The 17,965-nt window shown below is 40.3% G+C and overlaps 1 protein-coding gene across 1 annotated transcript in view; it reads right to left on the reverse strand.

The window, feature by feature from the left end:
* The window catches only part of LOC135479461 (kinesin-like protein KIF19), a 34,823-nt gene extending 17,570 nt beyond the window's left edge, over positions 1–17,253 (reverse strand). The window contains 6 exon segments of the mRNA XM_064759308.1: positions 6,904–7,043; positions 7,606–7,693; positions 8,939–8,980; positions 8,982–9,050; positions 15,779–15,859; positions 16,352–17,253. Coding sequence (XP_064615378.1) covers positions 6,904–7,043; positions 7,606–7,693; positions 8,939–8,980; positions 8,982–9,050; positions 15,779–15,859; positions 16,352–16,396 — 465 coding nt within the window. The 5' untranslated portion in view covers positions 16,397–17,253.
* Positions 17,254–17,965: the final 712 nt, after the last annotated feature.

The raw sequence follows: 17,965 nt of genomic DNA on the forward strand, positions 1-17,965 counted from the left end.
ATAGAGGAAACAACTTAAGGCGACTGTGGTTATGGCAAGACTCTACAGAGGGAACAACTTAGGCCAACAGCGGTTATAGCAATACTCTACAGAGGGAACAACATAGGCCTACAGCGGTTATGGCAAGGCTCTGCAGACAGAACAACTTAAGCCTAATGTGGTTAGCGCAAGACTCTGCTATCGGAAAAACTTAGTCCTGCAGTGGCTATGGCAAAACTCTGCAGAGGGAACAACTTAAGCCTACAGCAGTTGCAACAAATAAGGCCAACAATGGTTAAGACAAGACTTTACAAAGAGAATAATTTAGGCCTACTGGTACAGTAGTGGTTATAGAAAGACTCTACAGAAGGTCTAAACTGGTTATGGCAAGTCTCTATAGAGGGAACACCTTAGATCTAAAGTGGTTACGGAAAGACTTTACAGAGGGAAAAACTTCGGTCTACTGTGGTTATGGTGTGACTGGTCTTGTCAGAGTACTCGGTCACCAAAACAAGGACAACACAACAATCACACTTTGTGTGACTACAGTGCGACTGGTCTTGCCAGAGTACTAGGTCACCGAAACAAGGACAACACAACAATCACCCTTTGTGTGACTACAGTGCGACTGGCCTTGCCAGAGTACTCGGTCACCGAAACAAAGACAACACAACAATTGCCACAGTACTCGGTCACCAAAACAAGGACAACACAACAATCACCCTTTGTGTGACTACAGTGGGACTGGTCTTGCCAGAGTACTTGGTCACCAAAAAAAAGGACAACACAACAATCACTCTTTGTGTGACTACAGTGCAACTGGTCTTGCCAGAGTACTAGGTCACCGAAACAAGGACAACACAACAATCACCCTTTGTGTGACTACAGTGCAACTGGTCTTGCCAGAGTACTCGGTCAGCGAAACAAAGACAACACAACAATCACACTTTGTGTGACTACAGTGTGACTGGTCTTGTCAGAGTACTCGGTCACCAAAACAAGGGTAACACAACAATCACCCTTTGTGTGACTACAGTGCGACTGGTCTTGCCAGAGTACTCGGTCAGCGAAACAAAGACAACACAATAATCACCCTTTCTGTAACTACAGTGCGACTGGTCTTGTCAGAGTACTCGGTCAGTGAAACAAAGAAAACACAACAATCACCCTTTGTGTGACTACAGTGGGACTGGTCTTGCCAGAGTACTCTGTCACCGAAACAAGGACAACACAACAATCACCCTTTGTGTGACTACAGTGCGACTGGTCTGGCCAGAGTACTCTGTCACCGAAACAAAGACAACACAACAATCACCCTTTGTGTAACTACAGTGCGACTGGTCTTGTCAGAGTACTCGGTCACGGAAACAAGGACAACACAACAATCACCCTTTCTGTGACTACAGTGCAACTGGTCTTGCCAGAGTACTCGGTCACGGAAACTCGGTCACCGAAACAAGGACAAAACAACAATCACCCTTTCTGTGACTACAGTGTGACTGGCCTTGTCAGAGTACTAGGTCACGGAAACAAAGACAACACAACAATCACCCTTTGCGTGACTACAGTGCGACTGGTCTTGTCAGAGTACTCGGTCACGGAAACAAGGACAACACAACAATCACCCTTTGTGTGACTACAGTGCGACTGATCTTGTCAGAGCACTCTGTCACCGAAACAAGGACAACACAACAATCACACTTTGTGTGACTACAGTGTGACTGGTCTTGTCAGAGTACTCGGTCACCGAAACAAAGAAAACACAACAATTGCCAGAGTACTCTGTCACTGAAACAAGGACAACACAACAATCACCCTTTGTGTGACTACAGTGCGACTGGTCTTGTCAGAGTACTCGGTCACCAAAACAAGGACAACACAACAATCACCCTTTGTGTGACTACAGTGCAACTGGCCTTGCCAGAGTACTCAGTCACCGAAACAAAGACAACACAACAATCACCCTTTGTGTGACTACAGTGCGACTGGCCTTGCCAGAGTACTCGGTCACCGAAACAAAGACAACACAACAATCACCCTTTGTGTGACTACAGTGCGACTGGTCTTGCCAGAGTACTCAGTCACCGAAACAAGGGCAACACAACAATCACCCTTTCTGTGACTACAGTGCGACTGGTCTTGTCAGAGTACTCGGTCAGTGAAACAAAGAAAACACAACAATCACCCTTTGTGTGACTACAGTGCAATTGGTCTTGCCAGAGTACTCGGTCACGGAAACAAAGACAACACAACAATCACCCTTTGTGTGACTACAGTGCGACTGGTCTTGCCAGAGTACTCGGTCAGCGAAACAAAGACAACACAATAATCACCCTTTCTGTGACTACAGTGCGACTGGTCTTGTCAGAGTACTCGGTCAGTGAAACAAAGAAAACACAACAATCACCCTTTGTGTGACTACAGTGCAATTGGTCTTGCCAGAGTACTCGGTCACGGAAACAAAGACAACACAACAATCACCCTTTGTGTGACTACAGTGCGACTGGTCTGGCCAGAGTACTTGGTCACCGAAACGAGGACAACACAACAATCACACTTTGTGTGACTACAGTGCGACTGGTCTTGTCAAAGTACTCAGTCACCGAAACAAGGACAACACAACAATCACCCTTTGTGTGACTACAGTGCGACTGGTCTTGTCAGAGTACTAGGTCACCGAAACAAAGACAACACAACAATCACCCTTTGTGTGACTACAATGTGACTGGACTTGTCAGAGTACTTGGTCACCGAAACAAGGATGAGAACAATCAGACTTCTGTATACTGCAAAGATTGTTTCACAATATCTCTGAATAGTCATATATTATGACCAATCTGCTTCTAGTAACACAGGAAACCGCCCAATAAACATGAAACCCAACCTTCTGCCAGGTGTCTGACTTCAGCTATACATCTGATATGGTCTGATCAATGCTCAGGTGACATGACTGCCAACAGGTACATGTACAGGTAAGACAGCAGTAGAGGACAGGGTGAAGTGGGACTCCAGCCAGGCTAAGGGGCAGACATGCAGTGAAGCAGAGAGATTCTGGAGTCAGGTTACATGATCTATAGCACTATCCAGGTGATTTACCACAGTTTCTCACAGACTCCTGCTGAGTCACCATTAACAGCAGAAACACCCGCTGTAAAACAATAACATCACACAGTGACAAGTGTTTCCTGTCTGGCTGCCCTGTGTACTGCACAGCACAACAGAGGGGGATCATGATGTCGTTATGGTGATAATCTAGCTGCTCCAGCCCCCCACACACACAGAGACAAATCTATCAGCACTGCAGCAAGTGCTGCCAGCAGCCAGACATACATATTATGTGACTACGGTTAATCAGCTGGAAAGGTACAAGGTAATTCCAAAAGACTGTTGAGGTGAGGTGTCACGCTAGTTTCACATCAGGCTATCCACAAGTAATTAACACACCTAGTCATGTTAATCATCCATCCACCTGAAGGATTATGTGAATCAAGATTTACATAAACAAAATATAAATTTGTAATTTTCTCTTCTTGCAGGATTGTAGGAAGACTAATTGTTTTTCCTACACAGTCCACATACAAGCTGCTGGCCTCCTGCAAAAGTGATTTTTTTCCTCAATTAAAGGAAAGCATTTCACTAATTACACTTTTTCCCGCCATATACATGTAAACCAAGTTTACAAAATTCCACATGACATGTACATGTACATAATGGAAGTGTACAGTAATACACAAATACCATACAGTACACATTATTCACACTTTCTTTCCACAAGCACATGTAAGCATATAATTAATTCTTTTTAAATACAATAAACCACAGTTCTTTCCTTTATTTACCTACATCTTTTGATCACACTTCCTCTAGAGCACACAGCATACACCTACTTCCTGAATACACGTCCTTCCTAATTTTACCTAGACTTACACTTTTCATCTACACACAGCATACATCTTCTCCCTGAGTACACACTCTCCATGCCTGCACACAGTGAAATTAACACCTTTCCTCTTCACACAGCATAACCTACTTCCTGAATACACTTCATCCCTAAGTTTACCTACACATTCATTACACTTACACTTTTCATCTACACACGGCATACACCTACTCCCTGAGTACCTTTTTTTCATGCCTGCACACTGTTAACACCTTTCCTCTTCACACAGCATACACCTACTTCTTGAACACACTTCCTTCCTAATCTTACCTACACATTCATTACACTTACACTTTTCATCTACACAGCATACATCTACTGCCTGAGTACACTTTCTTCATGCCTGCACACTCTTACATTGACACCTTTCCTCTTCACACAGCATAACCTACATCCTGAAAATACAGTTCCTTTACCAATCTTACCTGCACACTGGTTACATTTTTCATCCAGACAAAGCATACATCTACTGCATCGGTACACTTCCTTCATGTCTGCACACTGATTACACTCCCATTTTTCCTCCAGACAAACCATACATCTACTCCCTGAGTACACATTCTCCATGCCTGCACACTGTGAAATTAACACCTTTCCTCTTCACACAGCATAACCTTCTTCCTGAATACACTTCCTCCCTAAGTTTACCTACACACATTCATTACAATTACACTTTTCATCTACACACAGCATACATCTACTGCCTGAGTACACTTTCTTCATGCCTGCACACTCTTACATTGACACCTTTCCTCTTCACACAGCATATACCTATTTCCTACTGCCTCGGTTCACTTCCTTCATGCCTGCACACTGAATACACTTCTGCTTTTCCTCTAGACAAAGCATACATCTACTGCCTGGATGCACTTCCTTCATGTATGCACACTGATTACAGTAACAGTTTTCTCCACACATACATGTAGCATACACCTACATGTACAAGTAACTCCTGATTACCTCCTTCCTGTCTACACAATAATTACACTTAATCTTTTTTCTGACTGTATCTGAACCTCAAAATGTTTCCCACTTGTCAGTAAAACTGAGACAGAGTAGTGCATGAGCAGTATATGTACATGAACAATTTCCATTCTGATTTATTAATCCATGTGTACCTCCTCATGACTGTAAGACAGCCAGGTAATTATGTGACAGGCAAAATAAAAAAAACACAATAACTGAATAAATGATAGCAGATTGAGTTATTCCCAGTCACATTTAGTTCTAGATCTGTTATAGTCAGGTGTTTCATCCTGCAAGCCTCTCCCAGCTCCTCTCCTCCTACCCAGGCATTTTGAGCGCAGGTGACTGTGTATGGTGACTAATTACAGGTCAGAGTAATCATTTCAACTGTCCGGTAAATCAGTTCTGCATGTCTAACAGTGGGAAGTACATGTACTCATAACAAGTGCCACATACAAACACCACAACTGAATGATTAGGGACAGTAGATAATGCAGACTGGCTATGTGCCTGTACACATGTCACAGTGTACACAAAAGTGTAAACATATACCTGTACATAGTTACATATATACCTGTTTGTACATGTACACACATGTATGTGTATGTATACACCTGTATAGAGTCTTGTGTACATATCAGTTTACATCAGCAATTACATGAATTCCTTTATACACCTACAGGAATACAGGTACATGACAACTATGTACATACAGTACATGTAGAGATCTGTGTAAACAGCTTTATACACCTGTATATATGTGAAGAGTTTAGGCACAAAACTAGATAAATCCAATTCCCTTTCATTTTGAAGCAAATTAAATTTTGTAATTAAGGTGTAACAAGTGTAAAGAAGTACTCATGAATTTTTCATACACATACTGGCTGACAAGCATCCTCCAGCTAGGACACCAACATTTTTTAGCCCATATCCGTGGTCTATTTCCAGACATCGATGTCCTACAGGACATATCCTTGAAAGGTTATGAATCACATATGATCTTACCTCCAGATACGACATGGAGACACTGTAGGACATATCCTTCAGAGGTTATGAATAATGCATTACCTCCAGATATGACATCGAGAGACTGTAGGACATATCCTTCAGAGATTATGAATCATGCATTACCTCCAGATATGACATCGAGAGACTGTAGGACATATCCTGGAGAGGTTATGAATCATGCATTACCTCCAGATATGACATGGAGACACTGTAGGACATATTCTGGAGAGGTTATGAATCATGCATTACCTCCAGATATGACATCGAGACACTGTAGGACATATTCTTTAAAGGTTATGAATCATGCATTACCTCCAGATATGACATGGAGACACTGTAGGACATATCCTGGAGAGGTTATGAATCATGCATTACCTCCAGATATGACATCGAGAGACTGTAGGACATATCCTTGAAAGGTTATGAATCATGCATTACCTCCAGATATGACATCGAGACACTGTAGGACATATTCTTTAAAGGTTATGAATCATGCATTACCTCCAGATATGACATGGAGACACTGTAGGACATATCCTGGAGAGGTTATGAATCATGCATTACCTCCAGATATGACATCGAGAGACTGTAGGACATATCCTGGAGAGGTTATGAATCATGCATTACCTCCAGATATGACATGGAGACACTGTAGGGTTTATCCTTGAGAGGTTATGAATCATGCATTACCTCCAGATATGACATCGAGAGACTGTAGGACATATCCTTGAAAGGTTATGAATCATGCATTACCTCCAGATATGACATCGAGACACTGTAGGACATATTCTTTAAAGGTTATGAATCATGCATTACCTCCAGATATGACATGGAGACACTGTAGGACATATCCTGGAGAGGTTATGAATCATGCATTACCTCCAGATATGACATCGAGAGACTGTAGGACATATCCTGGAGAGGTTATGAATCATGCATTACCTCCAGATATGACATCGAGACACTGTAGGACATATCCTTGAGAGGTTATGAATCATATTTGGTCTTACCTCCAGATATGACATGGAGACATTGTAGGACATATCCTCAATGGACTTCTCCATCTCTTCAAACAGGTCATTCAGGGTGCGTGACATGATACCAGGCTCACCATTGTCTGGCCCCAGCATTGTGTATGTCTTCCCAGCACCTAATATACACATCAGACAATGGGACTATAGAATATATTAACAAGATACATGTGCACGTTTATCAAATGTGAAGACAACACAACATTTTGAGTAATTGTAAACCAGTGATGTCTAGTAAGTTGCATTCAATGTCACAGAATTCTGCTAAGGCCATGGAGCCATAAACAGATAGAATAAAACCTTAACTGAGGTAAAGTGGAAAGAGGCTGGATTTCATCAATTAGGTGTGATTATTTGCCACATATCACACCGTCATCGCTGGGTTGGTTTTACTCTACATGTTGTGTTTGTTTGTATTGACAGGCCTGCAGCCAGAGGACTAGCCAAGGATTTACCAACACTTCTCATCCAAAGTTTCTAACCAGATAAAAGTAATACAATAAAATTATAAAAACACACACATTAATTTCTAAATTTTTTGAAGTCTTCTTCATCAACATAACCAGAAAATCATTATGCATTTAAATATATTAACTAAAAGTAACCAATCTACATATTCTCTAACATAAAACAGAGTGCTTTTACATGCTTCCTGTTAATGCAGACCCTCCGCTTGTATACCTGTAGCACCATAAGCAAAGACTGTTGCGTTGTAGCCACTGATAACATTGTTGATGAGAAACTTTGTGGTAGTTCTGTAGACCTCCTCCTGTTTAAGAACAAAAAACATGGAGAAAGTTGAGAACAAAACAACATGGAGAAAGTTGTGTATTACTGAACCTGAATGAGTTTATGAAGGCTTTTGGTACATTTGTAGATGTATGTGACAGAATTTGATTAATATCACTCTAATATACTAAGTACTCAAAGGGCTTTTCCATGTATACATGTATATATGTATATATATGTTAGCAATTGTGTTGAAGTGTTGAGAGCACACAGACTGAAGCGTAACTTGACCTTGGTACATGTTCCACTCCTAGATTTTCAAGGCCTGACATTTTCAGATCTCCTGGTCTCATAGACCTAGTTGCATGTGATTTTACTTGTTTATTTACTATTTTTAGGTCAGTATGAAGTTGTCAATGTTTAAACAAGTAGAGAAACAAAAGATAGAAAAAATGTGTGATACTGGAAAAATAGCAAGGCTGTTTTCCAGGACTGATAAGTTCAGATATCAAAGAGGGTTGCTACAACAGCTGATGTCCATTACCACTGCAAGTCTCTATCACACTTACACGAGCTTCTCACCTGTCTAACTGTTCACACAGAAAATGACCTAATCATACAAACTTCTTCTACATGCCTCAATTGAACCATGAATTTATTTGCATGCCAGCAGCAGAATAAGCAGGGCAGATAATGGGAATACAAGTGACTGGGCCCTTAACATAAGCATGTTCTTGGGGGAGAAAAATTGGAATGTTTTTCATGGGAGATCAATAAGTAATTAGTCTTTCCCTCTAACAAATAAATGCGATTAGGATTAAAGTTAGGCTGAAATTAGATTACCTATACTCGTATCAGAGCCATCTTCAGACTGACTGAGGTGAAGGCATTAAACAACTGGCTGACTCAGGATTTGATAGAGTACCACACCGCCCCCAAGTTTTTCACACTGAGTGAAGAGGCATACATTAACCACACTTCAATTAAAGTAAGTAAATATAATCTCCTCTGTTAAGTACACCTGTGGGCAGGATTAAACATGGCCTAGAAAAAAGTAATTAGCTTCATCTACAGACATTCAAGAATAAATGGAATCTCCTACGAGATACGATAAGTGCCATGTCACCATGGAAATGGCAAAACCAATTATGGCACAGGTATGGCTGTTGTGTTTATCCCCTTGAAGAGCTCAGGTGTAAGACACAGATGACCTGATTCCACCTGAGTATATCCTCCTGCTGTGCCTAATTAAATGTCCTACCTGACATTGTCAGCTGCCACTCACCTGTGTTGCCGAGCCATCAAAGGCACAGTCAAACACAAACTGTCCTCTCTCGTGAGCGATTTGCTCTCAGAATGTCATCATGGTCCTCCAAGGGGTCAAGCAGGACAACCATCTGTGGACAAGGAGGTTATACAGTCAACACTGTTCAGGTCATCACCATCCTAAGCCAGATCAACATTCTCCAACATTTTTGTTTCTACAGTGAAGATCAGTTTATGGGTGGAGGAAACTGAAATGCCAAGAATAATTCATCAGCCTTTGGCAAGTTAGTGAAACCCTTTCCCACTGTGAAATAAATGTACAGACTAAGACACCATTTCACTGGAAAATCATCCTTACACAGCCCTGTTCAGAATTCCTTCTCAAATGACATGACTGCATCCAAACATCGTCAGCTTCTTGGTCGGAATCATGTATCTTACAACTGGTCTACATACCACTGACCACAAGTTCATTTGTTTGAACTTCAATATTGCCACAAGCTTTCAATTTATAAATACATTACTCTGAAAACTCTCAACATGTACCAAACAATGACATTATAAAATGACACTATTTAAAGGTGTCATTCGTTTTTCTGTGAAAGGACGGGGAGGGTGGAGAGATCGCTCTCACTGGCAATGCTTTGTTTCTAAATAGTCTAGACCCTTTTCACTAACAAGTGCATGTTATGCATTAATCATAAAATCAAATGAGAATGGGAAAGGAAATTGTCAGGCGTAGATCAGTGAACTTAGCAGAGCAATTCTAGATTTCAGGAATCTCTTTTGGGAAAGTGACCCACATCAAATAAATTTACTCTGTATAATTTATTTATTTATTTATTTGATTGGTGTTCTACAACGTACTCAAGAATATTTCACTTACATGACGGCAACCAGCATTATGGTGGGAGGAAAACGAGCGGAGCCTGGAAGAATGTACTCTACATAAAGATAAGGTACATACATGTGTCTCAAACATGTGCTGGATTACTTGCATCAATGATTGTTAAATCACATGTTCCCATGTACACGTATGTACATACATGTACTACAGAAATTACGTCTGCACAGAGTGCCTCTGCTGATGTCTGGGGCCATTGAAGGATTCCTGAAGGCAATAGCGTTAAATCACCAAATGTGTCTGCTACACACTAATAAACACGTTAATGATACTGGCTTTCAGATGATATTTTCCCACTCAAAGGTCAAAAGATAATAGATAAAGTCTATGAGCTCAAGAGGTAGTAGGACATAAAAGGTAACTTCGTCGTTGTTTGTGGACAACACTCATTGATTTATTAGGCATACAAATGTCAAAGACATCGCCAAAATCCAATAACCTCAAGGGTTAGGGTAAACAGTAAGCTGCCAACAGCTGGCCTGGACTCCACTTCCACTTCCACACACACATCTAGCTGTACACAGACACATATACATATATATAATGTAGTCACCAAACCGTAAATGTTCGTTCATTATGTTAAATACTGAATAATTTTATTCCACAAAAACTATACATTTACACAAATAATATTGTTGAAAAATGTTCAGACTTTAACTTAATCAATTATTTTGAAGAATTATTTCAGTTATTTTTCCCTGTAAATGTGCATTTTTTATCTACCAATTTTGAAAATATTAACAAGAGTATAACACATCACATGATGCTCAAGAGCTCTTTAGTATACATTTTAACATCATTTGCATAAATGTAATAAGTATTTGTAGAAAATACTGTATTTCACCTTAAGTTTAGCATTTTCCAAGAGACACACTTTGCTTGATTCTGACTGCTTCATTCACCTTATGGTCAGATAACATTTGTGCGTGAAATTTGATTGATTTCCTATGAGAAAAAATTTACATGTTTGTATCAAAGGTGTCATTTTAAGGCCTTTACTTGCTTCTGAATGTGCACTTTACACACAAAACTTAGGTGAAATACTGTACACAGTAAGATGGAATCTTAACCACCTGAACTTCATAGGTACTGCGTACTTTGCGTATTAAAAGGTGAAGTTTGTTTTAATACAAACTATTTCAAGTACAACAAAATTTGGATGTAACTTCGAGAGATGCAACTAACAAAATGCACAAAAAATTTAGCATTAAGATTGAAATCTGTCTGGATAAAAGCCAATATCAGCCACATGCAAACGTGTCTCTTCACACCCATCCCATTTACATGGACATCTAAAGACAACAGTTCTCTCAGCATCTGCCTACCTACTGTATACACCTGTTTATTTTATCATACACTGCTACACAGATACATACTCTATGGCTCAGGTACTATCCACACTTAGGACTCTCTTTTCAATTAGGCTTAGGTTATGAACACTGACTTAAGTTTGTTGCCAGGTTGTGCGGCCATGGCTGTGGCATGTTATTGTTAGCACTAAGCATGACTCCTCTACTCCAGTTTGTGTGACATAAAGGGGGCTGTTCAACACCTTACTGTCAGAGCCTATGTATCAGATACACACAGCAAATAACAACCATATATTCGGGTTCAACAAAAGTCCGTGTATACCAACAGCATTGACCCACAAGTCAGCTTGAGATTGGTAGATCTATATGTACATGTATAGCTGTAGAGGAAACAGGCATAGCTACATATACATGTACATGTGTATACACCTGTACAGTGAACAGGTAGATCTATATGTACATGTATACCTGTAGAGGAAACAGGCATAGCTACATATACATGTACATGTGTATACACCTGTACAGTGACAGGTAGATCTATATGTACATGCATGCGTGTAGAGGAGATAGTCACAGGTACATATACATGTAAGAATGGATACACCTGTACAGTGAACAGGTAGATCTATATGTACATGTATACCTGTAGAGGACATAGTCACAGGTACATATACATGTAAGAATGTATACACCTGTACAGTGAACAGGTAGATCTATATGTACATGTATACCTGTAGAGGAAACAGGCACAGCTAGATATACATGTACACATGTATACACCTGTACAGTGAACAGGTAGATCTATATGTACATGTATACCTGTAGAGGAAACAGGCACAGCTAGATATACATGTACACATGTATACACCTGTACAGTGAACAGGTAGATCTATATGTACATGTATACCTGTAGAGGAAACAGGCATAGCTACATATACATGTACATGTGTATACACCTGTACAGTGACAGGTAGATCTATATGTACATGCATGCGTGTAGAGGAGATAGTCACAGGTACATATACATGTAAGAATGGATACACCTGTACAGTGAACAGGTAGATCTATATGTACATGTATACCTGTAGAGGACATAGTCACAGGTACATATACATGTAAGAATGTATACACCTGTACAGTGAACAGGTAGATCTATATGTACATGTATACCTGTAGAGGAAACAGGCACAGCTAGATATACATGTACACATGTATACACCTGTACAGTGAACAGGTAGATCTATATGTACATGTATGCCTGTAGAGGAAACAGGCACAGCTAGATATACATGTACACATGTATACACCTGTACAGTGAACAGGTAGATCTATATGTACATGTATGCCTGTAAAGGAGATAGTCACAGCTAGATATACATGTACACATAATTATTTATTTATCTGATTGCTGTTTCACACTGTACTCAAGAATATTTCACTTATACGACAGCAGCCAACATTATGGTGGGAGGAAACCGGGCAGAGCCCGGGGGAAACCCACGGCCATCCGCAGGTTGCTGGCAGACTTTTCCCAAGTAGGGCCAGAGAGGAGGCCAGCATGGGCTTGAACTCACAGTGACCGCATTGGTGAGAGGCTCCTGTATCATTACGCTGCGCTAGCGTGCTCACCAACTGAGCCACGGAGGCCCCCATATACACATATACACCTGTACAGTGAACAGGTAGATCTATATGTACAGTGCAACATCTACACATATATACACACCTTTACAGTGTACAGGTATTCTCAGCAAAATCTGTGCACAGGACTGGTCCTATTTTCCCCCAGTCACCACATGATACATGCACAATCCCCCTGCTGACCAGTCCTATTTCCCCTTGTCATCATTTCCCCACAGCCACCACATCATGCACGCACAATCTCCCTACTGATCAGCTGAATGACACCCATTCCCTAGTCACCACAATGATACACCTGTCATCACATGATACATGCACAATATCCCTGTTGATCAGTCTTATTTTCCCCCAGTCAACACAATCATGTATAATTCCCCTGTTGATCAGTCTTATTTTCCCCCAGTCAACACAATCATGTATAATTCCCCTGTTGATCAGTCTTATTTTCCCCCAGTCAACACAATCATGTATAATTCCCCTGTTGATCAGTCTTATTTTCCCCCAGTCAACACAATCATGTATAATTCCCCTGTTGATCAGTCTTATTTTCCCCCAGTCAACACAATCATGTATAATTCCCCTGTTGATCAGTCTTATTTTCCCCCAGTCAACACAATCATGTATAATTCCCCTGTTGATCAGTCAACCACATACACACACAATCCCCTTGTTGATCAGTCATATTTTCCTCCAGTCACCCCATACACACACAATGCCCTTGTCAAGCAGTCCTATTCCCCCCAGTCACCACATACACACACAATGCCCTTGTCAAGCAGTCCTATTCCCCCCAGTCACCACATACACACACAATTCCCTCTCTGATCAGTCACATTTTTCCCCAGTCACCACATATACATGCACAATCCACCTGTTGACCAGTCGTATTTTTCCTTGTCATCACACGATATATGCATAATCCCCCTGTTGACCAGTCCTATTTTCCCCAGTTACCACATGTGCATGCACAATCCCCCTGTTGACCAGTCCTATTTTCCCCAGTTACCACATATACATGCATAATCCCCCTGTTGACCAGTCCTATTTTCCCCAGTCACCACATATGCATGCACAAGCCCCATGTTGACCACTCCACCAGACCATGACCATACACAACATTGGTCCCTGGTCATATCACAGGACCTCAGCACAACAAAAGCCCACAACATTTCATATTATGTTACACACCGCAAAAAAAAAAAAAACATTCCCCAATCAATAATGCAATGTAGCTAAGCAGAGCAATTTGGCGTAATGAGTGTCGAGCCCTCTTTGTGGTGAAAAATTGATGGAAGAGAGCTCAATTACACTCGTAACAGACAGCATCAACTTTCACCTCCACAATGTACATTCATCAAAGCAAATGGAACGGTGCTTAATCACCTGTACAAAAACAGTCTCCCTCAACTGCTAATCATTTCAGACGGGTAAACTGCATTAATGGCCAGTCTCCAATATAAAACACGTCAAAATTCTAATTACTGCCATTCCCCCGTCCAACAAAAAGGCACAACACCCAGTCTTGTACCTAACTCATATACAGACACATGCTACTGTATACATGCATATCTTTTGGAGTGACATTTATTTGCACAATGTACCCCATAAAACATGCCCTTAAATGTAATGCCAGCACCAAATGCACAGACATTCCGATACCCTTCAGACGTGTCAAAATAATTGCAGCCCAAATTATGGGAAATACTGCCTGATAAATTTATCTTATTAAAATGTTCTATAACTTAAAATTCCTTATATTCTTAAAGGACCAAGATTTATCTGTTATACTGATATTATACTTTGGGGTGTAAGGCATTATGTTAAGGTTTCTTATCTGAAAATATAAGATTTGCTTATTGCTGAAGTTAAAAAGCGGTATTTGACCCCAAATAGTATGTACTACAGCATTTAATATCCAAATTAGCTTACTAAAAGGTGCTAAAGTTAAAAACCTGTATTTGACCCTAAATGGTATGTACTACAGCATTTCACATACAAATTAGCTTACTAAAAGGTGCTAAAGTTAAAAACCTGTATTCAACCCTAAATACTATGTACAACATTTCTTCTAAGCAACTTTGCTGCAAATTACTTAAATAAATTTGTTGAAGATGTAAACGACTTAACCTCTACAAACTGAGAAGTTAACCTCTGTTATGACCAGCTTCATTTGAACCTTGTCCAGTGAGATAAAAATGTCAAGAGGATGTGTACTACAGGTAACGTCACTTGAAATACACTGTACATGTGACTGGATATGTATATACAAAATAACAACATACAATATGTAATAATAATTCCTCCACTTTACCACCTATGAGAGAGAAACTTTCAGCGCAATTTATGCACATACTTAATTTGATTTTGGAAATAAAACTGTATTGGTTGGATTGGCCACTTTCAGGACTTCACAAAAAGTGTAACTTTACAGTCTAAACAGAATAACACCTTCAGAATACGCTTTAATAAACACCTTCCAAACATGTGAACAGGTTGAAGAATTACAGTACATGAGCCATTGCATGACATCAGGAGAATAACCTGGTTCAGCACTGGAGGTGACTGGGTGGGGCCGCTCACCTTTTTTGGCATTTAGGAAAACTTGACAACAATAGTGTAAAAGATTGCTCAGGTAAATTCTGTGTCTACATACATGTATGATGAGTAGCATTCATTGTACCAGGTATTACTATTTTCATTGTTGTGACCAAGTGTGAAGCATATACATATATAACTATATATACATACATACAGATGGTTTTATTTCAGACACATGGTCCATATAAAGCACACTACATAATAAATAGAAGTGTAGGAAAAAAAATACAATATGTTTGTATATAACATATGTATTGGTATCTAAAGTTTTCTGAAGAACAAATACCCATGTGGACATAATAGAGTATACTTACATATAATGCCACTTTATTACCACCTTTATTAATTGAAGTTTAATCTTCCAAACCTGGGTCACTAAGATGCAGTCATTAACTTAACTACTTACCTTGTCCTCCACTTTGTGAGCAATTTCTGTAGCACCCTGCACCAGCTCATCTTCTGACAATGGTCTTATCCTAAGTGCCACCTATATAACATAAACATCACGCCTATTACTATACCAGTATCAATTCACACAGCTACATCCCTCCTCATTTAACACTCTGGCATTTACCTTGTCTGTCTACTGACAGAATGAATGTCAGAAATATAACATATGGAGGTAGTACATTCAGCATTGTTGAGTTATACCAGTATTAATGAAATACCCATTTCTACATGTCTTTATGAGTCATGTGATGATGCATACATATCTACAACAAGGTATCAGAAGAATTATCTTTTGGTATGAATAATTATTAATTCCATTTTGTCATATATTTAACTTACACTTTCAACTCCATAGCTGCAGGAAAAAAATAACGGTACTTCCATTAACTCAGGGTTAAGTTTCAAACAATACCAAAATGTCACATCTACTGGTCATTATTGTACTTTGACACGGCGGGGGGGGGGGGGGGAATCAATGGTCAGCAGCGAGGAGGGGAGAGGGGGTAGTCTCAGCTGACGATGAACTTACCAGCAGATTCTGCTCGCCACCTCCTGGCTTCATCTTTCCATTCATCACGACTCACGGCAACTGTCCGAAGTCAGGTCACAAACAACATTTTAACATTAGATTCTACATTCATCGTCACCATGACATTAGTATATGGCCCTATCCTTTACATCGTGAATATTGCAGATGTATTAATTGGTATTCATCACAAACAGGCCGAACAACAGGACCGATGGGGACGGTTGTACCGTTGGTGTGTATCCAGAGTAAGCCTACCCAGTGGCATGTCCTCAGTCCCCCACCCTGTACACAATTCCTCTACCTGGGCTCTGATCACCCGTAGAAATGTCAGCGTCTCAAACGCTTCCAAACCTCGCGTCTTCTTATTTCAGCGTATCTCTAAGCGAACACAGAAAACACATGTTCACAGCAAATACTAAAACTCCCATGGGTTACGCTTTAAAGTCTCACACCTGTCGGCATGAAACTGAGAGTTGACAGGTCGTCGTTGTTGTTGTCGTGTTTGTCACTCCTGCCAACAGCGCGAGCATGTGCACGTGCCTCTGCCTCTGCTCGCAGCCTGCCTCATATCACTGCGCGCTTGCCCGCTATAATCCGACATTGAACGATCACTATGTCATGTTCAGATCTTACTATATAACACACAATTGATGGCTGACTTGTCCACTATATTGGCCTAGAAGTATATTCGTTTAGATAAATATAAATTGCCGGTTAAACGGAAGGTGAAGTGTAGTCCTGCCAGCTGTGATCGTCGCTCAAGGCTGTGGACATTTCTCACCTAACAACACGTTATACTGAAGGTTGTGGACGTCTTGGACTTGAATCAATAAGCAAGTGGGACCAAAGGCCGACCCGGGGTAATCGTCATGGCTGACTTGAGCATAAACCCAGTCACAGCTTATTGTCCAAGGGTGACACGTCTGCAAAATTAATCAGCCTCTTGGGTCACTAAAAGGAAAGACGAGAAAAAAAACCAAACAAACTGACTAAAAAAAATTTAAAAAAAACATCATGTAATCAAACTCTTGTAACCCATAATAGGCCTATAGGCCTATAACATTACGGCTAGAAAGTGCTACCAATATCGTTTAATCATTATTACATTACGGGTTTTTATGATAATAAAATTATGCTTGTGGTCCACACAAACAAGCCGTAGACACAAAGATAATTAGGAGTGGCCCATAAAAAACATTGACAGCCTGATGGCGACCATCAGTACCTGCTTTCCGTGTTAATTATGTAATCCTAAAAAGGGAGTTTCAACTAGTGTAAGAAAACAACGTAATGCAGCTTAGGTTTAACTGTATATACGCATGAATATTGACAACATTCAACACAAACGTCAAATGTCAAACATGTAAGCCAAAATTACCTACAAGAGGGGGCTATAAATTGGCTATGACATGCGAGTGAAGAGTGTAGAGTGATATGATAAGAGGTTTCTGTAGGCCTCTGACAGGGTGAAATGACCTGCTGATTGACGTTTGTGTGATTTATAAATAGGCTTACGTATAGGCCCTATAGAGTGATTGAGTGCTTGGGGTTTAACGAGGTACTTAACAATTTTTCAGTCATATGACGACGAAGGAATCCTTAGGGTGTATGTAA

This window comes from Liolophura sinensis, chromosome 1 (genome assembly GCF_032854445.1).
Source record: "Liolophura sinensis isolate JHLJ2023 chromosome 1, CUHK_Ljap_v2, whole genome shotgun sequence".
NCBI classification, from domain to species: Eukaryota; Metazoa; Mollusca; class Polyplacophora; order Chitonida; family Chitonidae; genus Liolophura; species Liolophura sinensis.